Source organism: Cololabis saira, chromosome 14 (assembly GCF_033807715.1).
Source record: "Cololabis saira isolate AMF1-May2022 chromosome 14, fColSai1.1, whole genome shotgun sequence".
Classification (NCBI taxonomy): Eukaryota; Metazoa; Chordata; class Actinopteri; order Beloniformes; family Belonidae; genus Cololabis; species Cololabis saira.
The window spans coordinates 24,036,686-24,061,434 of record NC_084600.1 but is presented as its reverse complement, the minus strand read 5'-3'; the positions used below and the strand labels follow the sequence as shown (position 1 = coordinate 24,061,434).

At 41.5% G+C, this 24,749-nt stretch overlaps 1 protein-coding gene across 2 annotated transcripts in view; it reads right to left on the bottom strand.

Moving 5' to 3' along the window:
- gdpd5a (glycerophosphodiester phosphodiesterase domain containing 5a) overlaps window positions 1-22,213 on the bottom strand; it is a 41,950-nt gene extending 19,737 nt beyond the window's left edge. For both annotated transcript variants that reach the window (XM_061740220.1, XM_061740221.1), the window contains exons 1-2: window positions 21,895-22,213; window positions 5,712-5,879 (exon numbers count right to left, since the gene is read on the bottom strand). In XM_061740220.1, coding sequence (XP_061596204.1) covers window positions 5,712-5,828 — 117 coding nt within the window. In that variant the 5' untranslated portion in view covers window positions 5,829-5,879; window positions 21,895-22,213. The remainder of the gene's footprint in view (window positions 1-5,711; window positions 5,880-21,894) is intronic.
- Window positions 22,214-24,749: the final 2,536 nt, after the last annotated feature.

Sequence of the window (24,749 nt, the reverse complement as noted above, 5' to 3'; positions counted from 1 at the left end):
AAATGGATCGAAGTTCCTTGAAATAAATGCATGAGGAAAATGTAGAAAAAAAAGGCTTTTGTGACACTTGGGAATGTACCTTCATATTGTAGGACTGTACTTGAAATCCATTTCCAACGTATATTATGTATATTGACAAATGCTACTGATGAATGACGATGAGTATGTACTGCAGTCTGAGATCACGGATAGGAGATCATGGATGGGAGGGTTTGGCTTCCCTCGTCTTTCACATCCTGAAACTCCTGATAATGATATTCTCCATCGTCAGAAAACCATTCCCATCTGTTTTTAAGCAACATTGTTTTTCACACGTGTTGACAAAGTCAAATTCTTCTCCCTCATGGAGACCTCTTTTGCAAAAAAATCGACATTTCTATCACCTGATGACATCACTGGTTTGAAATATAACCATTAATCTCTTCTTACACCTCCCGATTAACAACTAAATCATCTTTGCAGCTTTTCTTTTCAGGGGGAGGAATATGTTACAGGCCTACTAATTTATTAATAAAGATCATTCATACTGTGCAAAAAAAGGTAAACATTATTGTAAAAATTGTTCAGGATGCTGATAACAGTCAGTACGTTTACATGCACTAACAGAAAGTAGAATTGTTGCCTTAATCCGACGGATATCGAATTTTTAAAACCCATGTATACACCTTCGTCGGGGAGTAGTCAAACCGAACTGAAGCTCTTGAGATCGAGCTGTTAGTGCCAGATAATCTGGTCCTAATTTGAGTTATTCCGGCATGTATACGCAACCCACGCTTAGCCGAGCTACTGACGGCCCCGGGACTCTTTCTGGAAGTGACGACGCTGCTAAAGCCAGAATATCAACACAGTAAGAGAAGAAGAAGACGAAACAAAAAAGAAGAATACGGAGGAACACAAAAGTGTGTGTGGCACCACCTACCATCGCGGAGTCGAACGCATCTCACTCAATAATCAATTGTCTTCTTGCGCATGTATACCTGGATTTATCGGAAACTCCAGTTTAATCCTCAGATAGATTGTTGCCATTAGCTTGATTTAGATGTGCATGTGACCGCACATTGGCTGAAACACTGGCTGTCCTCACAATCCAATCCATCAACAATCATTGTGTTTGATCAAAAACAGACACAGCTCCTCCTGATGAATGCCATCCTCTGCTTATGGTCAAACACTGTGTTTGTGTGCATGCGTGTGACCACACGCAGCCTTGTAAATGAGATAGTGAGGGGGAGAGAGGAAGCTGTATGCTGGGCCAGTGCATCAACAGTTCCCACCCTACAGCCTCAATAAATGGACTAATTCATGGCTGAGCCACCAGCTCCATGACAGAAAAGAGGCATCCAGCAGCAGGAGCCGAGGCTGCCTAGTGAGTATCCAACACAGCTGGCGTCTGGCTTTGCTTTTCACGCCCAACACTGCACCGACTCTACCACTCACCACTTATGAAAACTTTGTTGTTTTTTGTTCCAGTTACTAGGGCCAGGTCTGGAGGTCCCTCAGGAATGCAGGAAAAAAACCACTGGATAACATCAACGTCTACAGGACCTGCTGTAGATCATCTTAATTAAAAAAGATCTAAAAGCCAAATACGCATGGTATTTTCATTAAGAAAGTTAAAGTAAGACAAATAAAGCGAGAAAAAGGGGAAACGGACAGAGAAATGTTTTTCATACATTTCTGTTAATCATTGATTTAAAAAAAAATCTCAATAGCGATGTTTCCCAATCCTGGTCTTCGGGGCCCACCGTCCTGCATGGTTTAGATGTTTCCCCCCTCAACACACCTGAAAGTAATGGTCCTCATTGGATTGCTTTCTAGGCCTGGACAACTCTGTTGATGACACAGTTACTTGTATCATGGTTGCTGAAGCAGGGTAACATCTAAAGGCCCTGACACACCAAGCCAACTGTCGGCCGTCGGGCCGTCGATGAGCGTCGGTGCGCGTCTGTCGGCTTAGTTTTCCCGGTGTGTCCCGCACCTCGCCACAGGTCGGGCGCCCGTCGGCAGCTTTTCAGCCGATTCGACATGTCGAATCGGCGTCGGCCGTCGGTCAAACAGCTCACTCTGTGATTGGCTGTTCAGATCTGCGGACTGAATCCAAAAAAAAAAACATGGCGGACATTTCTTATTTTTTAGTGAATAAAATCAATATTTTGAGTTAGTTTCTGCATAAAAATGCGTTTTGATTACATTTCTAGCGAGAAATATATATTTTACTTTCATAATATTCACTCAGTGAATGTACATAATCACTGGTTTTCCCCGTTGTTGCAACCTCGTCGGAATAAAGGCTGATTTATGGTCCCGCGTTACACTAACGCAGAGCCTACGGCGTAGGTTACGCGGCGACGCGCGCCGTACCCTACGCCGTAGGCTCTGCGTCGATTTAACGCGGAACCATAAATCAGCTCCCGAGCCGGCAGGCAGGCAGAAATCCGGAAATTTTCGGAGCAAATTTCTTAACAGGCGTAGCTACAACTGTAAGATTTCATCTATTAAACCAACATTTATCTTCCTAAATGATTTATTTCAGCCAGCAGTAATTCTCCACAGAGCTGCAGGTTTCTCCCCGGGACGACGGCAGGTTGACTTGGCGATCACGTACGTGAGCTGCTGCTGCGCCCCTGCGTTGTGTGAAGTGCAGACGCCATATACCTAGAAACAATATATGATTTTTTTAACCAGCATCTGTCCATGCTCTACAAAACTAATGACAAATGTATTTGATAAATTAGCAGTCCTTAAGAAACAGTATCGTATGGTTGAACTCCCCACAACTAAGTTTAAAGAACATATCCACGTCACACAACAATGCAGCAATAGCTGTTACCAGTAGAGAAGAAATACAATTACCAAATACAGAGAAACAATTGGGACTTTACCGACAGGATTACACGCTTGGTGATGTTGCGTCGCAGCATTTTACAAAGCCTGACCTACTTTTTAGGTCTTCAGAGCTACAAAAAAAAAATAGGTCATTTATTTGTTGGATGTGATCAGCTTTCAGTGCAGCGTCAGCAGGATTGGGTCGTGTCATTTTCAGCCTCTGTGTTGTTCGGTAAATAACCCAAGAAAAGTTGCCTCAAACTGCCCTCTGAATTCTCCTTTTTTACATACAGTAAAGCAGGAATCTACAACACTATAAACACATACAGCATTTGTACATCCAACTACGCTAAAAATGAAAAGAGAAATAAGAACCCATCCATAATTGCTTTTCATCTAAAGTCTTTAATAAAGTCATATTTTGGAGTTGACCACACTGTCTGGGGGAGAAGTTCCCTTCTGTTCCAGCGGACCCTGCGTGTGACATCACAAGTGAGATTGCTGCCAAATGGGCAAGCATCTCCACTTTTGTCCAGACTGTCTCAAAGACATTGTTGCAGAAGTCTTGTGGCTCGTTGATATTCCACTTTTTGCAAGCCTAAGCCACGCTGCCATGTTCCTTTTAGAGAGAGGAGACCTTCTCCTAGCAACCCTTCCAAACAAAGTGTACTTGTTCAGCCTTTTTTTGTTGAAAACGTTAACGTTTAACAGGCTAACTGAGCCCTGTGGATTCTACCAGACACAAAATCCTGCAACACAGCAGGAGGTACAAAATGTGACCATTCAGACTGGCCTTTAAATCAACGCTAGCCAACACTTAGCCTCAGCTGTGCTAAATGGGATGTTTAACAACTTCTTAACTCTTCTACTTTCTGAAGCTGACTGGCTGCTCCTGTCTCCTGCATCTCTTCATTCCTAATTCTCCCCCCAGACGTCTCAGAGCGCCGCAGGGCTGCGCAGGACAGTTTGGGTCAGGAGTGGTCAGACAGTCTTGTACATTGAAGTGCACATGAACAAGATGTCCAGTTTCATGCCAACTGCTTTCTTAAAAGGAACCCTGGCTATTAAGACATGTACTCCCTAATTAGCCACAATTGTTCTCTTATACTAAAATATGTTGTTAGAAACACATAAAATAATCTAATTGCTTTAAAAATCTACAATGTTTATCACATATTTTGACCTGCGGGAGGCGCCATGTTTTACCTGCGCAATGCATTCTGGGGGCGATGACGTAGAGCGGTGGCTCTGGGAAGATAAGCCGCGTTAGTTTAACTGGGACAGGTATCTAAAACATAGATGAGCCGCACTCTCCCGGCCGTGGAGGCCGAAGAGGGAGCCCATAAGACGTCTCGGTTCAGGCAAACTGGATCAAAGTTCTGTGATGCACGGGAGATCTGCAAAAATGATCAATCTCGTGCGTATCTTACCAGTGCATTAGGCTCCTGCGTAGACGGCGTAGGCTACGCCGTAGCCTGCGTAGCCTACGCCGTAGCCTGCGTAGCCTACGCCGGGGCTCTAGAGCCTGCAGCGCACCGCCATCCGCTCTCCGCTCTCGCCGCCGCCGCCGGGATGGAGACGCCGGTGGGGAGGATGCAGGTTTGGGTGGGCATAGCCCACCCCTCTCCCCCTAAAACCGGCTTCGGTGCTGGGTGATGACAGACCAGAGGCTGAGGGGACTGGCCCAGGACTTTGACGAAACGGGAGGCGCAGACTTCGCTTCAAATAGGCAAGAACATCTTTATTTAATTTAATGACGCCAGATCTGGCTGGGGTTTTTATCGTAGCATCGGTTATCTGCTAGTTGAAACGTGTGGTCGCTTAGTCTATCTGAGTTTTATGGTGTTTTTATAGTTCATGCTGTATGGGGCTGCACTTTTTTTCTTTTTTTTTTAACTTTTTTGTAGGTGCGCCGTCACCTGTTTAGCTGTGTTTTCATCTGTTTCTGGGTGTCAAAACAGTGTACGGGGGTTAGCAGGAGCCACCGTCTGACGTCACTACCCAGAATGTAAACAACAATGGCGACCTACATGTTAAATTATATTTTCAAATTTTATAAAAACGAAGACATCAAAAAGGTTTTTTATATCACATTGTTATAATTGATACCAGCATTTATCTTTTAAGACCTACATGTCTTAATAGCCAGGGTTCCTTTTAAAAGAACCAAGGCTGAGACTGAATTTCTTTTCAATCTTCCCTCCGATGTTGACCAACAGATCTGCCAGCAGGAGTTGGGCGGAGTCATTAATCACTTATCATTTCTGCAGACATCTTCACTGAGGGTTTCAACAATGATTTTATTGTCATGCTAGTTTTCTCTTATCTCATTATTTAGATTTGTTACATTTCTGAATGAGAACGCTGGTGAATTGTGTGTGTTACTGCACCACCTGACCACAATACACTTAATCCTCTGTTCTTTTTGAAGTTCCTCAGAGCAACGCACAGTATGATCTTGGGGTGTATTTCTGAGAGATATTGATAACTGCCGGGAATAGTTTCCATTTATCAATGATCTTTTTTGAAGAATGGTGAACTCCAGTTTTTCCAGAAATGGTCTGCTAACCTTTTCCAGACTGATAGACATCAAACATTGCTTTTCTAAGACCATTACTAAATGTAATTCCTCCTAGTCATTATGTTAACTAGCCACTCCCAACCAGCAAACTGCCACAACGTATCATTATAGAGGTGTTCTTAGTCTTTTTACACTTTGCTTCTGTATTCTGGTTTGCGCTTTAGTCATAAATATATGCAAGTGCTGTTGTCTGATTGAAATTTGCCAGATTTTTATTTCTTTGTTATTATCCCGAGTTGTAAAAGTGTGTCTTTCCCTGTTCACGTGACATCCGTACTTGATGATACGATTTTTATTATCTTACCTTGGAGGTGTCGTCTTGGGAACGCTGGTAGCGTTTCCAGCGGCAACCATAGATCCCAGTGACAAAGGACAAAAGGACCTGCTTCTCATAGACCTGTAAGGGTTGGTGTTTCACCATGCTCCTTCAGCCTCAACGCACCACCAGTCCGTTAACATCCCACACGGAACCCTGAAGAAGAACCAGGCGTTACTGAAGCTTTCCAAACATCTGCTCAGTCTTTGTGCATACAATTAAACAACATACATAGTGCTTATCTGTTATCACATAGGGAATTTATGCAAAATGGTCCATTAATGCATTAATAGCCATGACCTCTGTTTCAGAGTCAACACGCTATTCAATGAGGATTCTTGTAGGACAGACATAGTATTGTGGTGTTTAACGGTCCAGAGTCAACCTAAACCCCTCTGAACATTTATGGTCTTGGAAAGGAGGAAAATAGAAATCACTGCGTAGGTCACATTTATTTGGGTACACCTTGATCTTTTCAAAAGTTAACAAAGAAAAAGTCAGAGACGGTCAAAGAGAGCATGCTGCCCTGAAACGTGCTTCTTTAGAGAAAAGCTTGTTGCCGTGGTGGCAGGAAAAATGCGTTGGCACAGGAAATTATGTCTTTCATGGTTCTTTCAAAAGATGGAATAATGCCATGTCTCTCTTTTTAAAAGTCCTTGACGAGCCTTTTATCTATTCATATTTTCAGTTCATGTCTGCATATACTAACCTGCACATAGAATCACAATATTGATACTTTTACAGATATTCCAAAATAAGCATTTCCCAGCATCACTCAATAACTTGGCTAACCCAAGTCTGTGGATACAACCCTTAATTAACTTTTTGGAAGATCCATTTTATTCCAGGGGGGGGGGGGGGGGGGGTAATTTGCATGTTTGATGAATAAATAAATATACATTTATATGTAAATAAATGTAGATCCATGTTGTGGTGCTTAACAAAGGCTTCATACCAGCTATTGATAATTGATGTCCTCAATATATCTGTTTAATAATATAATTTAATAATTATACATTACTCAGTTGTCGCAAAAGGCAACCAGGACGGGAGTCCAAAGTTACTTTTGATTGTTCGTACCGGTAGTAGTGATGGAGACAGAAAGAGCTAGAAGACATTTTTTTCAAGTTAAATTTGAACTGATATTTTAACATGAAAAGATATTGTTTGGCACGTTTTCAAAACAGAAAAGGAAGCAAAGCTCCACATGTAAACAAAGTCAAAACCAGAGAAAAATACAGTAAGTGAACAAGAAGAAGCCATATTTCATGACAAAACCGTGTCAGTCTTAGAAACTTTGATTTGAATAAGTCCTATAATTTGGATGTGGATTTTTGGATAAACTGGAGATTCTCTGTCCATCCTTGCTCCTCAGAGTCTCACCCGTCTGCGTGTTCTGCATTTGTACAAAATCACAACTCCCACAACACGTTGACATCACATACAGTATTTGAAAACAACCTATGAGTGGGGCTTTGTTGGTGTTTTCACCTCACCGAGCTTTGCTCCCATTGTGTTTGTATTTATATGCGTTACTCATCCCAATATTTAGTTTTGTGTGCAAAGTTAAATATACTTATGTGGATCAACTGTACTTAGACATGCACTACTACATGCACTACCTTTCCCAGGTCGAGTTTAGCGTTTGCAGAAAGACTGGCTCACATGCCTGAATAATGTATTATAAACATAAATAAAAAATAAAATAAAGATGTAAATGAGTATGGTTTTATAGCTACTGATTTAGTCTTTTAGAAATCAACAGTAAAATTATTAAACTCAAATGAAATTGCACTCCGTGCAAATGGGATGTAATACATTTTAGTAGGACAATATTTTAAGATAACATCCTGAAGTGTAGGCGATGATGCATGAAGAGAAAGAGATCCTCTTTGTGAAACATTTCTATTCATGCGCTCACATGTTTTAATTCCTCTGCGGTGGTAGTAACAAAGGAACTCTAATTTTTAAATGTATGTTCATTGTTAGGCTACGTTTATTTGGCTTCTCACAGATCAGCAAATCCTTTGATCCTGCTTTTGCAGACTCCGTCTTAAGCATGTTGCTGCTGAGTTTGTATATGTTGAAATGATGCATTTCTAGTGCCAGGTGTAAACACACATTATAGTTGTCCACATGATGGGATCACCATGATAATAGCAGGTCTAAACAGCCTCTAACAAGTCCAGAAATATCTCACCCATCTCACAAAAGAAAGAAGCTCTTCCTGGAACATTTCCATCAGATCAAGTTATGAAGACGGAATTTTCCAAACTGGAAATTAACATCAAATCTAAATGACAAAGCACAGCTGAAATAAATCATTCTTGATCTTATTGATCTTTTGTGATAAGCAGCTGGAATTAAAGACCGGTTCCTTGAGATAAATAACCTGTTCCCTAGTCAACAGGCTTTGAAACAACAAATTGCTCCTTTGGCTTTATCTCCAAAGAGCGAAATTACAACATGGCAGGAGACCAAGCTAAATCTGTCTCTGGCTGTGCACCGTTGATTCAATTCCTTCGATATTACAACCTCTAAAGAGGCAAAAGCATCACAAAGAGATTATATCAGCTCACGCAGGCTGTAATTAAGCACCACAACGTTATTATTCCTGGGAAAACAATAGTAGCTGTGATTCAACTCAGCTGCATCCTTTAAAAGGTGGCATTTTAAGACCATATATTTCATGTGTGTGTGTGTGTGTGTGTGTGTGTGTGTGTGTGTGTGTGTGTGTGTGTGTGTGTGTGTGTGTGTGTGTGTGTGTGTGTGTGTGTGTGTGTGTGTGTGTAGCACATGCACATGCCCCTGCTATCCCCGGATACGTTTATGATCCCCTTTTCACGGGGTCTTCAACGTATCCGCCCTTTCCCGACAGCAACTGCTCCATCATTGAAACAAGGTTCACTGTCACCTGTGACTATTAGAATGGAGAGTAGTGAATGCCGATGATGCAGATGTTTAAAGACAAATTTTAAAGACAAAAGTTGTAATTATTTTACAAGGCAAATTGAACCTCCTGCTGCCACTCAGCCTCTGTCACAGTTTAGAGGCTAAGCCTTTAAAGCCTTCAACTTCAGATACTAAGTTACAGTATATCTTAATGGGTTTGCAGTGAAAAGTCAGGCCTTATCAGAAAAATCTGGGATAAAAATGTAGAGTTACAAAAAACGTATTATTTATTGTTAGACTGTAAATCAAGATAGTTTCCAAAAAGAGTTTAAAAACAAGTGCTTCAGATGCTATTTTGTTCTTTGAGGTTATTTTGTTTTTGTTTCAAGTGTCTCCACACATTCTCAAGTGAAATATTCTGTTTGTACACAATGTCACTTTGCATTGTCTTGTTGAAAAATCAATAAAACATCCCCGAAAAGGATGTAGCTCTAAATTCAGCATGTGTTGCTGCAAAATCCCTGTATATTTCTGCATCAATGCTGCTATCGGTAGCAGGGTGCTTTTAGAGCTTTAAGGAGCGGATGGGTCAGTAAAACAGGCCCAGAAGGACACAAAATCAGAGACAAAAATCAAAAATGTAAACTGAATGTTGGCTAAAACGACTTTAGAATAATGTGTATATACAGTTCATTGGGGGGGCAGACCAAGGACTGTCAGACCAAGGACTGTCACTAGACCACAGAGTCTTTGTTACAGAGCCACATGAAATCTAGCAAATTAATAAACAACCATTTCACATTCACAGTTCTGGAGAATCAAATAAATTAAACTCTGTAGTTGTTCAGTGATGAAACTTCCTTTAGCAGCATTTACTTTAAGCAAACACATTTGTAGCTCTGGATCATACTTGCACGGTTCAGGAGGGATTTTGGAGCTTTTTGCTGTAAACAACTGGAGAACAGCTCTGACACATTTGTGGGAGTTCTGGCGTGATTGGCTCTTGGTTAAGGTCTGAACTCCAACTGGGCTGCTTGAAAAGATGGATTTTCCTCTTCTGAATTGACTCTGTGGCAGATTTACTTCCATGTTTAAGGTCATTGCTCTGCTTCATCACCCAACTTCCACTAAGTTTGGTCTGGGAGACAGCTCCCCTGACATTTTCCTGTAGGATCTTTTGGTAAACTTGTGAATTCACTTCCCCCGTTTTAATGGCGAGATCCAGGCCCTGAGGCAGTGGAGCAACCAAATCACGATGCTCCCTGCACCACACTGCACCAGTGAGATGATGTTTTGATGTTGGGAAGTTCAAAGTGCTGGGTATTCTTTCTGAAGATTTCCCCTGTTGTCTCATTAGTGCGCAAAACATTCCCCTAGTACTATTACGGACTGTCAAGATACTCCTTGGCAGACATCACACGGCGATGATTTTTTTGGAAGAAAGCAGCTTCTCTTTGATATCCAGCCGCCGTGCCAGTTCAATCATCTTCAATGAGATGTTTGCCATTTGTAGTCTCAGTATTAATCTTGCCATTTAGAGACAAATCAACAGTACACAGTAGACTGTGGCCTGGACACTTTGACATTGCTTCCTATCCCTTTCCAGCCTCATGCAGATCAACTACTTCTGATTGCAACTTTTCGGAGATCCTCTTTTAAAGAGACATGGTTCACATTATGAACAGCGAACTTTGAAGTCCCACTGCACCCTGTCTCAAACCCCCGCTTTTGACCCGAGACAGTTACATGACGTCTTAACTCCATTGTACTGCTGCTTGCGCCTGCAGCTGTGGTTGAGCATGATCTCTCAACTGCAGTGACTTCAGAAAGAAAATAACCAATAGGTCGCTTTTCTGGTGTGTTTGCTTGAGCAAACTAAGGGTGCTTTCACACCTGTCCCGTTTGGAGCAGTTGTTCCGGAACAGGGAGCGTTTCCCCCATAAAAATCGGATCGTTTGGTATATGTGAACACAGCAATCGCGCTCGGAAGCGGCACAAAACAAGCGAGCCGAGATCACCTAGGAGAGGTGGTCATGGCCAGATTCCATTCGAGACGTGAAGCGGTTCATTTTTTAAATTTGTAGTGAGAACATAATCGACACAGCAACCGACACAACTCCATTCCTTGTGTATGTACGAGCGCGGCGCAAGGAGAAGAGTCGGCGCAGCCTCCACCACCTTCTCTCTTATTAGACGTGCCGAGACGTCGTCCCAGCGTGACACGGTGAAATTAAACAATGTTCAATTCGGGCAAATGGCAAACGGTCCGCTCTGCGCCGGTAGCACATAAATGAATGGGAAAGCCGGCTGCAGACTGCGCTTTGCGCCCTCTCTGTGAAAGGGGCTTGTTGTTGGTGCGGAAGAGGAAACTCCTTCCGCATTCAGTTCTGACCAATCAGAGAGCAGCTGGTTCGCGCATGGCATTTATCAGCTCTGAACCGCTACAGACGGTTGCCTTGTGAACACAAACCCCATAAACGAGAAACGAAACAACTGTATCAATTTAGCCCCTGAATCGGAACAAAACAAACGGGCCACAGGTGTGAAAGCACCCTAAGAAAAGAAAAATCAAGTGAGTTTTATTAGTTGGTAGACTGTATAAAATCAAGATATTGCGTGTGTGCATTTCAAGGACATTTCAAAAAACATTTTAGAAGTAAAGCTTGTAAAGCTACTTTGTAATGTTACAATTCCTCCTCGCAACACTTAGAAATCTTTCTGGATCAAGGATACAAGCTTGGGGACATCAGTGAGGTAGCTCTTTCCAAGCTCATTTTATACATGCGTCAATCAGCTCAGCTGCAACTTCTCCTTTTGTACAGTGACAGATGTTGGTAGATTTTCAGGTGTTTGAGGATTTCATTTGATATTTTTTCTATGGCCGTGGTTATGCCATCACATAGCTCTTGAGCCTTTGGTGATGTTAATTTATGTTAATTTGTTAATTATACAGGGTCTCCACTTATAACTTGTAACCATGACACCAGCAAAATCCAGACCAAGTACTTAATTAGATGAGTAAGATGAAATCATCATGTATTCAAACATTTTAATAACGACAGGACTCAACAGGGCTTAGGATTGTGTCGTCTTACCATGTTGAGGGTAGCATGGAGGACCAAAACTGACATAATTAAAAATAAAAGCAGAAATGTATATATTTTGTTTTTCCTTTTCCTTATACATGCATTCATTGTTTTTACATTCCCTCCTCTCCTCTTTTTACTTTACCATATGCATTCCTACCTCACTATGCAAATGAGGAGGGCTGCCCTTCGTGGTGCAACTCCTCCACTATTGATCAATAAACAGGAAGGAGCAGGATCGGGCCAAAATCAAGACTTTTGCACAACCAGTGGTGACACACTGGGATAAACATACAAACCTCTCATATTGGTTGAAGTGTATGTATAATGCCGCTCTCACTACCTTTTTGTTTACACAATCAGCCCTCAATTAATATTGTCTAATGGGAGAATTTCGAAAATGATCTATTAATGTTATGTGGACATTATAAAACCAACAAAGAAGCTAGTGTATATTAACTATAAGGACAAACAAAATATATACAGGGGTGCACACAAGCCGATACTCGAGGGCAAGTCTACTGCATGTTTTAGATGTTTCCCTGCCTCAACACAACCCTGATAGACAAGGCTGTGTCACCAACAGAGTTGTGTAAACCTTGATGACATGTTGATGACAATCAGTGATTAGAATCAGGTGTGTTGAAGACAGGGAAACATCTAAAACATGCAGTAGACTAGCCCTGGAGTCCCGGCTTGTGTGCACCCCTGAATATATATTTCTGCTTTTATTTTTAATGATGTCAGTTTTGGTCCTCCATTGCAACATGCTCCAGTTTATGTTCATCTGTTTTGTAATATGTATATTTAACTGTAATAATTAGATATACACTTAAACTTCGATATTGCTGTGTAGCTAAGTGCAAAAGCGTATGAATATTACTATAATTTAGCATAAAAGAAACAATGAGATATATTTTCATTGTTTCCCTGCCACATACATGTAAATATAAAACATAATGCATGAACTGCCCCTACTGTGGCATTGTTTCCTTGACGTCTTCATACATTTATTAACTTTTGCTACGGTTACGTACACATTAGTTTATGTAGTCAAGCTGTGCCAGACTTTGAAAACAGATACTCAATACAGTACATACAAATAAAGGCCCATCTGATGTGTTTGAGCTTGGAAGAAGAGTTTGCTGACTCAACAGTTTGTAAGTCCTGGTCCCGTCTGTTAGTAGATTACTCATGTAAGTCCAGAGATGGTAACTCCCAAACAGCTCAACTGTGTATACACTAAAGCCTGGGATATACTTGCAGTTCAGAACGCGTACGCGTACGCATCATGGCCGACACGCGTATCCTGCATTCATTTCACGCGTCGACGTGCAAGTTCTCAAAAAGACACTGAACGCGTACGCGACCTGCAGTTCTGGCTCTGGCCCCGAGTTGGCGCTGCCCTGGTCCCGGTCAGATACCAGCTGGTCCCGGTCTGATACCAGCTGGTCCCGGTCAGATACCAGCTGGTCCCGGTCTGATACCAGCTGGTCCCGGTCAGATACCAGCTGGCCACAAGTGACTACGTGGAGGTCGCTGGCGCCGTTTCCTTTGCCGAGATCGCAACCAAAGCAATGTTATAATCTCCTACATCCATCCAATAGTGTCATGTAAACGTGTTTGTTGTTCTAATCTGCTACTGCTACTACCGCTGCTACTACCGCTACTACTAAATATTTAATCACTTTTCCAACTGTTGCTCTCCTTACTGCCCCCTATTGGTCACCGCCGGTACGACGCACTCTCCTCGCGTACTACGTGAGCGACGTAGCGATTGGTGGTGCACGTGAACAGACATGAACGGACGCGAACGCAAGCACCAACAGCAAGTATATCTGGGGCTTTAGGGGCACGGTGGCGCAGCCGTCTCACAGCATGAAGGTCCTGGGTTCAATTCCTGCCTGGGACGCTGTGGACGCTGAGTGCGTGTTAGTTCCCCCATGACTTCAGCGCCCACACCCTGGGTGGGGTTGGCGAAAGGGCCTTTCTGTGTGGAGTTTGCATGTTCTCCCCCGTGTTCCCCTGGGTAGCTAATGTGAGCTACCCTCACAAAAACATGCAACAGTCCTGGGCTACACATGCCCCCTCTGGCCAGCCGGGGCGCCACATGTGGTGGGGAGGATCTGGCCGGAATAACGTGATCCTTCCACGCGCTACGTCCGGCTGGAGAAACCCCACCCTGTCTGGTGAAAAGAAGCGGCCTGCGCACTCCTCAAGTAAGGAGGAGATCTGAACTCTGTGCAGGACCTACCGGGGTTGGTAGAGGGGAACAATGCCCAGGACGGACTTAGGTAAGAGCACTGGGTGATTAAAATGGGGAGAAAACAAAAAAATCGGGATAAAAATATATATTAAAAAAAAAAAAAAAAAAAAACTGTATACACTAACACTGCATATAAGAAAAGAAAACATGTGGGTGTCTAAGTGTAGGAAGCAGGTGGATTCAGCGGTGCAGTCTCCAAGATCCCATATGGATTTTAACAATTTAATAGTTCCATCTCCTCTAAATAGTGTTTTCTTGTTTGGTTGGAACTTGTCACAGTAAACTGATAAGTTATTTGTCCGTCTCTTTTCTCTATTCCCTTCTTCTGACTTTTCACTTGCTGTTTAAAATTTCTACCATATCATTCACTTCTGTATCTACCAGTATGGACGTCACACCATGCCCCACAATGCAGCAGGCGTTATCATCATATGTCCTCAAATTATAACAGTTCATATAGATGTGATTGTTTTTCTTTTAATTCTTGGTGAATGTGAAATCAAATTTGTACAGCAATTGATTTCATGTTTCCAGCTGCTTTGACAGTGAGGTACATTTTCACCCTGCACTGCAGTAAAACTAAATAATTACCCACAATCCATGGGGAAACTGATCCATACAGTAGTGTGGGTTTGGGTGTTTTAGGATGATACAGAGTGTGTGTGATGGTCGTGAGGTTGAACCCGAGAATAGCACAGATCGAGGCCGGTGGAACAGTTCAATTTATTAGCCGAAGCTGAACGTGGTAGTCCACAACCTGAACAGGCCAAAAATCAGTCCTCCTTAGACGCAGAAACCTTCAGGTAGGAAATACGAGCAACCAGGAACCAGACAAGCAACGAGTAGGCAGGAACAAGACAACCCAGAGAAAACTGCTAGAAGGCTTTGCACGGCGCTAAGGCCACGTTTACACATAGCCGGGTATTTACAAAAACGGATATTTCCCCCTCTACGTTTTGAAAAATACCATAATTTACACGAACCCGCATAAATACGCTGTTAAGGGGTGCTGGCTATAGGGGTCAGTGTAACAAGAAGCATAAAGTCATGCTAGCCCAGTGTTTCTCAATCCTGGTCCCCATGGGCCACTGTCCTGCATGTTTTAGATGCTACCGTGCTTCAGCACACCGTGATACAAGTACCTGTGTCATCAACAGAGTTGTGCAGACCTTGATGACAAGCTAATGAGGATCTTTAATTAGAATCAGGTGTGTTGGTGCAGGGAAACATCTAAAACATGTACGACAGGGGCCCATGAGACTAGGATTGAGAAACACTGTGCTAGCCAATCGGAATCCTGGAAGAAAATATCAACAAATGACACGTAGCCAAAGAAATTGTAAACACAGGTCGCAGACATGATGCTGGTGACGTTTCTGTCGCATAATGTGACGTTCTGAAACCTAAATCTCAGTTTCCCTCTGTTTACAAGCAAACGTGAAGTCGGAGTTTTTGCAAATCTCCACTTTGGCCGGAGGTTTCAGGAATGATCGAGCTTTAAGCTTCGTTTTCGTGTAAACAAAAGGCCAAAACGCATGAAAACACCACAGTTTTTTGCTACGTGTAAACGGGGCATAAGACCTTCCACCCAGTCTGGGTGAAGGAGTGTGTATATATCTGGTGAGGGAGCAGAGGTGAAGCTGATTACACTGATGAGCTGGGAGTGGCAGGCAGGTGAGGAAGGCCAGGAAAGGATCATGACAGTGTGAGTTGTTGATGTTTCTTCTTTAAAAAGTGTCTTATTGTTTATTAACAGATTCTGACTGTTTTTTAACACTTAAAAGTCTTAACCTTTAAACCAGGGATGTTCAATGGCGGTCCTGAAGGGACGCTGTCCTGCATGTTTTACATGTTTCCCTGGTACAAATTAATGGATCATCACTAGCTCGTCATCAAGGTCTGAACAAGTGTGTTCATTATACATTTGTTTTTTCTTTCTTTCTTTAATGGAAGATAATGAGCCAAGAAAACAAAATGAATGAAATATTTTTTGTAGTTTTCACACAGGAAACACTTAAGGCTGGTGTGATCTCTGGGAGTCTACAGTGACTGCAGACTGGACCAATCAGAGGCTGTAACTGTCTACGGTCAGCTAGGGCTTTGAGCTACTGTAGAATCTGCAGGCTAAATCTAAATTAGATCTCTTCCTCTCAGGTTCAACTTCGAGCTTAGCGTCAGGTTAATCCTGAAATGTTGTGGTTTGGTAGTGCCACGTTGAACCAGAGCTACTTTAGTGTCTTTATCAATTGAAGTGGCTTTAAACTACACCTACGATCAAATTAATTGATTAGATTTCAGGAGTTCTCATTGCAGTAATTTATGCATTTTACTTTTTTCTTCACCAGCACTCTAAATATGTAATTGCAGTTTTCAATAAAGACTTGTTTTAATAGCTTAATCACAATCTGTTTTTGTATTTTTATTATTATACCTGAAAAAAACCCGTTATTATTTTTTTGTATTTTTATTATTATACCTGGCAGCACGGTGGCTTAGTGGTTAGCACTGTTGCCTCACAGCAAGAAGGTCCCCGGTTCGACTCCCAGGCCCGGCAGGGGCCTTTCTGTGTGGAGTTTGCATGTTCTCCCCGTGCTTGCGTGGGTTTTCTCCGGGTACTCCGGCTTCCTCCCACAGTCCAAAAACATGCACATTAGGTTAATTGGTGATTATAAATTGTCCGTAGGTGTGAGTGTGATTGTGAGCATGGTTTGTGTGTCTATTTGTGGCCCTGCGATGGACTGGTGACCTGTCCAGGGTGTAACCCCTGCCTCTCACCTAAAATAAGCTGGGATAGGCTCCAGCAGACCCCCGTGACCCCGCAAGGGATAAAGCGGGTAAGATAATGAATGAATGAATGAATATTATTATACCTGTTCTTGCATTAAAATGGATCTTAAGAGTTCCAATTACAGGTGGCAAACACCAATGCAAGGTATGAACACATTACGGTCAATCAGGATCCATTTGAAGGTGGTTTTGTGCCCACGTTCTTCTCCTGGTCTGAACACGAGAGCATCCTGGGACAGCTAATAAACTAATGCCATCGGCTCAGACAGTGACTCATTAGTTTTTGTCCTCATATGACTGCAATAAAGCTGTCATTCAGCTTCATCTTCGTGTTTTGGTGAATCTTTCCTTGCATTGTGTACAAGGTAATTTTAATTGCAAGTGTCCTTTGTTGAAAAAAGTATAAAACTTTGCATTTGATCTTCTTTGTCTTGTTATTTTTTAATGACCACTTGTGGCTGGTTTTCTCAGGACACAAGTTACAGGTAGTGGAAGGTCTGAACGGATCCAGAGATGAAGATCAGATGTAAATTCATTAAACTAAAACCAAAACAAAACAAACAAACAAAAAAAAAGTAAGCTCCAAAGGGTTTACATATCTTTTCTTGCCACTGTAAAAAAAAAAATGGCTAATTTTGCCTTCATGACATTAAACGCAGCACAGTCTGTGTCTATAAACTATGTCAGCTGTGTACTCCTCAAGCCTCTCAATCTGTATGTCTCATTCATAATCCTAATGTTAGTTTATCCTTAGCTGATTTACTTAGCCAGGATTTACTGCTGAATTAATTCTGTAAACAGGCTTCAAACTGGTAATTTGACATCAACCGTGCGTATCTGTATCCTCCGTTTACTAACCCGTTATCATTATGTCATACCATGCTCAATGGAGGTTTTTTCCCTGCAGGACTTCAGAGGATCTGGCAAATTCCCATCATTCATTGCCTTGTCTAGCCCTAAAACAAGGACCAACTGGAGCTGAAATCACACGGGCCTTGTTCCAGACACACCAGGCCCAGTCGGTCAAAGACAAGATGCCTCGTCCGCTTATTACTGAGCGGCTGCAGACTTTACATGGAGATTAAGATGCATCCTTAATTTGTTTCAGAGACTTCTGAAGCCCTTTTCATTTTCTATTTTGTGTTAGAGGTTCAGTTTTAAATTGGTAAAATCCTGACTTTGCCAATCAATCTGCATAAAATAGCCCCTAATGATAAATGTGACATTAAAGTGAATGCAATATTTTCTTGTTTATAATTTAAAAATGAAATAGCTTTGTACAGTGACCACAATAATTAGGAAACAGAAAGAACCGGGAAGTACCTGAATGCTACCTGAAGTTTTTAAAAAGATTATTGTAATTATTGTCATAAAGAATGAGGCAGTAAGAACAGCCCTAGTCAGGGACACCAAAGACGCAGCAAAACTCGTACTAGAGCTTGACAAATGCTCTGCAAGATGGCTGACTAATAATTCACCAGAGAGGGGTTTATGCTAAAGCAGTGGGCAATTTTAAATAAAGAAAACACACAGCCTTTTTTAAAGTCTGCAAAACTGCACTTAAGTACCCTTTAAAGCCTGTTAATGTATTTTGGTGAAGCATGGTGACAATAGCATCCCAACAACACTGAGACTAGAGGAATTATTTATTGTTGAGTATCTGAAAGGATCCCCATATCTATTCACCTGAGAAACTTTGTTCATGTGTATATATCAGGCATAATCTGAACAGATATTTAAAATACTATTACTAATAATAATAATAAAAAGAATAGTAATTGATTTAACCAGAACTCAACCCCAAACCTAATTACCTTCACTGAGGGTTCCAGCCTGAGCACACAATCGTTGTATAATGCAACACAGCTCGGAATTAAGGCCTCCAATACTTTTTTGTTTACAATAAAGTGCATGTGAAAATGCACATTGAGGACAACTCTGAGAACAGTGAAAAGTAAAGCATGTTGTATAAAGGAACTGATTAAAGAAAGTGTGTTTTACAGTGGTTCTTCATCAGAACATCGTCGTGGTTTATGACATTTATAAATACATGGACAGTATTATCTAAGCAACATTAGCTGATTTACTGGTGCACTTACAGGGGCAGGAATTGTAGTGTTATTTAAAAGTTTTTTAAAAAGGCGCCAAACAAAACAATGAAAAAAATTGTAATTGTTCGTGTTTAGAAAAAAAAATGAAAAAAAACTACCAAAAACAAAAACAGCACTCAGCAACAGATCCCAATGCTATTTTCAAAAAAATTTGACATGTCAGAATTCATCGAGTTAAGAAAACGGCTGAGGACTGATAATAGGATTTTGTTTGACTACCCACTCACTTGTTATTGACTATACTAAAAGAAAAACACGGATTCATTTTGATCGATTCAGTCCATCCGTCCTTGTTACAGATGTTACTACCAAAAGAAAACTGCCAGAGCTGAAACGAGGACCGCCATGGATCCGCCTGAGCCCCAGGGCCCACATGAGCCTAGGCTGAACGGCTACCGTCATTGTAAGCAAACTGGAAGGGCCCACATAAACCTTCCAGGTCCTTCAAGTTCAACCTGGAAAATTCAGTTTTTATTATGTTTTAATTGTGTACCTTTTTGTTTACTTCGCTGTACTGCCCTTTGGTCCACCGTAGCAACTTCAAGTGCTCTATAAATAAAGATGGTATGGTATGGAAGAGTTCAGGGGGCGGAGCTGGCCTTCGCTTCCCCAACCATAGACCACCAGCTGGAGCTTCAGAGCCAGTCAGTACAACAACCAGGACAACAAGCCACACTCACTTTAAAATAACATTGATTATGCTCTCAAAAGTCTTTACTTACAGCTCCGACAACAAAAAAAACGAAGTAGTAAAAGTGATGACAGACAAAAGGCTGTGTGACAAAACACAAACCTGTGCCCTTAATTATGAAAAAATGTGTTTGTAGGTCATACAAAGGCTTACCTCCTGTACAGTGGCTATGGATGTGAAATCTAGTTCTGGAGACAAAATCCTTTTCTACAAAAGGCCATAAGTATACGTCTTTCTGCTGTAAAGCAGGACATTCTGATTTAATAAAGTTCATTTTGTCCATGGCTTTACAATTTAACTTATTGATGTGGATGACTCTGATGGTTGCGGAAGTAATCAGCGAAACATGTCAGGTATTTAAAAACCTAAATATTCTTGTCCGACGAAAAGAATCAACAAGTTAAATAGCAGGATATTCTAACATGGAGTTCAGGGGAAATGTAGCCACTTCTATGAGCACGCACGCAGTGGTCCCTCGAGAAAAACTACACGCTTTAACACTTCTGCATTGGAGTCAGTGTTGAAAACCCAATGTAACCCTTTTGTTTTTGAGGATACTTTTGCATTCCTGTCTGGTGTTTTAACAATGTAAAACTCATGACTCGTGCCAAGATTGTCCCTCAAAGAGGGAACAATAACAACTGCCTTAGGCCAAACTGAAGATGAGGAAATTTCAAGTTTGGATGGATCCTCCATCATGGCTACCGGATTACTGCAAGGTGATGATAATAAACTCAACATTTGATCCTCTATGATAATAATATACTTAAAGGGTTGCATAGAGCATTTTGTCTCCGTAGTAATTCACGTGGAAGTTCAAAAGATGATCTCAAAAGATGCCTGCATTGTAGAAGACAAGGATGGAGAGGAGTACAATGGTTCACTACATCCTCTAAAACCAGCTGCTATGAACAGAGCTGTAAAGACTCAACCAGAAGGGAGCTGTGTTACTGTCTCCAATTGTTTTTTTTTAGGTTAGGGTTAGGGGTCCTGCAACGAAATTCTTATTGTTTCTTTTAGCTTTGCTTAGATTCTGTCTACAGTACTGCCAGTCCAATGTTTTAGGACGTCACAACAAGCCTGAGAACTAGCAATCTTACCTTGATTTATCAGGTTTAGCTGATTGCAGCCCACAACAACGCTCTCTCGTGCGCCTCATGCCAGTTTCCAGTTCACTTTCCCCTTCACCAACTCACTACCTCCTAGAAGTTACCTGGTTATTGTGAGAAGGACTGCAGTCGCTATGGTCTAGTTGTCCCTGGAGTTAGAAGTATCCTCAATAGTTGATATTACTATAATCCAATAAGTCTCAACGAGACACAGCGCTCAGTATCTTCTCTATAATTAGCCTTGCACCTCAGTCACTGACACCTCTTCCCAGGCTTCCAGCATTCACAGCTTCATGAAATTTACATGTGCGTGTATGAATGATATAATTTTTCTCCTGCTTGATTTAGCTAAAGATAGTTTCCATCCACAGAGGAAGGAGTAGGAGGGCTTGAGAAGGAAACAAAGTCAATGAGATTACCAAATGTTGAGTTTATTGTTATCACCTTGCAGTAATCAGGTAGCCGGAGGACTTGAGGCATCTGTTGTGTGTTAAAGTGAGACCTTGATCTCCACACCGGCTCACTGCCAAACAGCTCCTGGCACTTGAGCAAGGCAGTCCGATTCATTACAAGAGATTTAAGCAGAACAGACAATGGAAGTGATGCTGAAGGAAGGCCTGCCTGATAAAGATAAGGGGGACAACTGGATGTATCATTTGTGTAATGACCAAAAAAGGTAGAAGACTTTAATTAAAGGGTGTTTTATTGGCTATGATGACGTCACCAGTGAGCTATCACAGGCTTTTTTGGGACAGCACAGTTTTATTAATTTTAAAGTACTGTTAAGTATTATAGCATAGGTGTTTGATTAAAAATAGCACCTCTGTATTGATCTTATGTCCACACAAAAAGTCACCGTTATTAAGATTTGAATGCCTCCCAGGAAATAGTCAACTCCCGAGATAGATTATTATTGTTATCTTCATTCCAATTATTTGTATTAATTATTTTGCTTTATTATTTGTCTTTAAAAGTCCAGACATTTTTTTGAAGAAAGCTTATCATTTTCCACTAAACAAAGCCAATTTCTAAGTTCTAAGTTTCTAAATCATGATTTATATAACTTGCAGTGCAAGAGTGCAGTTTATTAAAAAACAGGGTTGTGATCGAGGGAAACAGAATGAGGACATATCACTTAACTCAAACTCACAATGATCACACTGCTGTCACTGCTGTCCCACAGACGGATTATATGAAGATAATCCTGTAATGTGCGCACAAACACCTACCTCGCCTCCTCCACAGTCTTTTTCCCTCCTCGGACACAGTTGAAAAGTTGAAAAAGTCGCAGTTAATCGCTTGTTTCCATGGACTCCCGCATAACGCCGTCACTTCGCAGCTTTAGTGGCTCATGGAGCGCCTGAAAGTTAGTTTGGCCGCTGGTTTGAGGGGAACCCGCCGCGCACATGAGCCTAGTGTGGACGCGGACCGCGGACACCTGTTGGGCAGCGACGCATGAGACGCACGACGCCTTCAAAAGACATTCACGTATTTCTCCTTGGAATAAAACGCATCTACCTGCGCGTACATGGCAGCTCCAAACACTAATCTGCGTGACACGCTGTGGGAGGAGCTCAAATCCACACTGCAAAAGATTCCCAATCCCTGGAAAGACCAGACCGCAAAAACAAGCAGTTTGCTGGAAAACCAGGTCCATGTGGTTTACTGTAAGTGCGTCAAGGCCAAAGATGTTGCGGAGCTTCATTCTTGGTACAGTTTGAGAGAGGAACATCAGCTTCCTACTCTTATTTTTTCATTAAATGTTTCGCCTGTTAACACATTGAACTTTTCTGAGGTGATAAATAGCAACTAATAATTTCTTTTTTTTTTTCATAACAAAATTTTATTGATTTTCAGTATTAACATAAAAGGTATAAATCAAAAACAGAATACAATACAAACAAAAAGAAAAGAAAAGAAAAAAAAAGGAAAAAGAAAAGGGCAATCGACACATCTATAGATACACCACAGTTACTGTGTAGATTAAAAAAAGTTATATTGTGTAGTACACACAGCACACACCGAGCACATCAGAAGGTAAACTGCAAGAGTACAGCTGGGGGTCTAAAATCCAAAGAATCGCTTCCTTTATAAATCAAGGTAGATCCCTGGGCAAATGGTCTATGAGAGGCCACCAAATTTTCATGAAGTTATCTTCTCTATTTTTTAATTGGGCACTGAGTCTTTCCATCGGAAGAACTCTGTAGATTTCTCTATACCATTGGGTTACTAATAATTTCTTTGATTAAATTATAGACAGCTGTTTGCTGGAAAAAGGTTCCATAGGATCTAAAGATGCTGAAACATCACCAGCTGCCCCCCCCCTTTCACTTTACAAAACTTTGGTTCAAAATTTTACTGTACATATGATAAGTGGGGACATCTTCAGTTTGCTGGAATACTAGATCCATGTGGTTTAAGTCATCATGGTGTTTCATAGAATCTAAAGATGCTGAAACATCACCACTATTATAGGCTCATTTATTTACAAGTAACAAATAATCGGCCCCCCTTTCACTTTACAAAACCTTGATTCAAAAGAGGAAATTTAAGAAATAAACATTTTAGAAAATGAATTCAAATTAGTCAGTGATGCATTAGTCAGAATAAAACAGATCATGTTACTGTATATATGATAAGTGGGGGCATCTTCTGCTTTCAGCCGGAATATCCCCCCACGGATTGTCCACCATACCATCATGCAATTTATATGATAAATCTGTCGAATCTGTATGAGCAAAGGTTGGACATTTAACATTTCTCCTCTCACACTTCAAAAGACGAACATAAACTAAACAGAATTTAATAAAATATATAAATGTAAGGGGTTTCAAATTAGGGCGTTAATTGCGATTAATTAATTACAGGCATATTTAGTGCGTTATGTTTTTTAATCTATTTTTTAATCTAACTTTACTTTCTCTGTTTGCCAGTTGCTTTTATTATGGAAACTGTGTCTGTGCGGTGGGTTTGTTGAGGGTGGAAAACCATGGTCAGTCACACCTTGAAGTGGACATTGATTGGCTGCCCCTGTGTTTTGGCTTGTTTAGCTACACTGATAGGCTCCCATTGTAGCTGGACAGGCATGGGGGGGTTAGCGGAGAAGTGAAAATGGAAGAGTATGTGAAAGTTGTCGGTCCAGTGAATGGGGAATTTACATTTCTAAAACACCCCGACGGCACCATTGATAAAGGTAGATTGATATGTGTTATTTATTTTTGGAAAGGACTTTGCTCACCACCGAAGCAGCTCAAGTTTAGTCTCCCACATAAATGCAGAGCACCCGGTCACAAACGCAGCCACAGCTAACATTAGCAGCAACGATGTTACCATAGCAACACTCTTCCCCAAACTAAACTCGAGGAGAGAACTGCGCATGCGCACGTGTGTGACAGAGAGGCTGGAGAATGTTCTTGCCAAGTGGATCTAAGTGGCTAGGACTGCATCTGTTCATGTCTGTTAAAAAATAAATAAATGACTTTAGAAAGCCACTTTTTTTGTTGTTATACTGTATATATCAATCATTTGATCCACCACAATAATGTAATTAATTTAAAGGAAAACACCAAAAATTGAGGGCTGTTTTAGGTGAGATTAAAAAAGAGATTCATTCCGTACAGATCTTAATTAATTAATCGCTCAAATTTTTTTAATCGCTTGACAGCACTAATAAATGTACACTAATGAACTTGAGATATGGCTCTGGCTGACTGTTGGGACACAGTTAAGTCTCACAGAAGATGGTCCAAAAAAGACAAAAGGTTTGTCCAGGCCACTGGCGATTGCTGAGTACAACACCAACATGGGTGGTGTGGACTTGGTTGACCGAATGTTGAGTTCTCGCACTTGGAAATGGACAGTGCGTGCAGTTTTCCACTTTTTTGACCTGGCAATCACCAACTCCTGGCTTCAGTATATGAGTGAGAGCCAGTTTCTGGGAAAGAAACCACTGAAGTTTCTTGACTTCAAACTGCTCCTTGGTGAGGACTTGATTACTCAGGCCCAAACAGGAGTCGCAAGTGACAGCGAAGATGACTACACTCCCCCAAGTCAAAAGTGGAAACCGGCAGCCAAAAGCAGATCT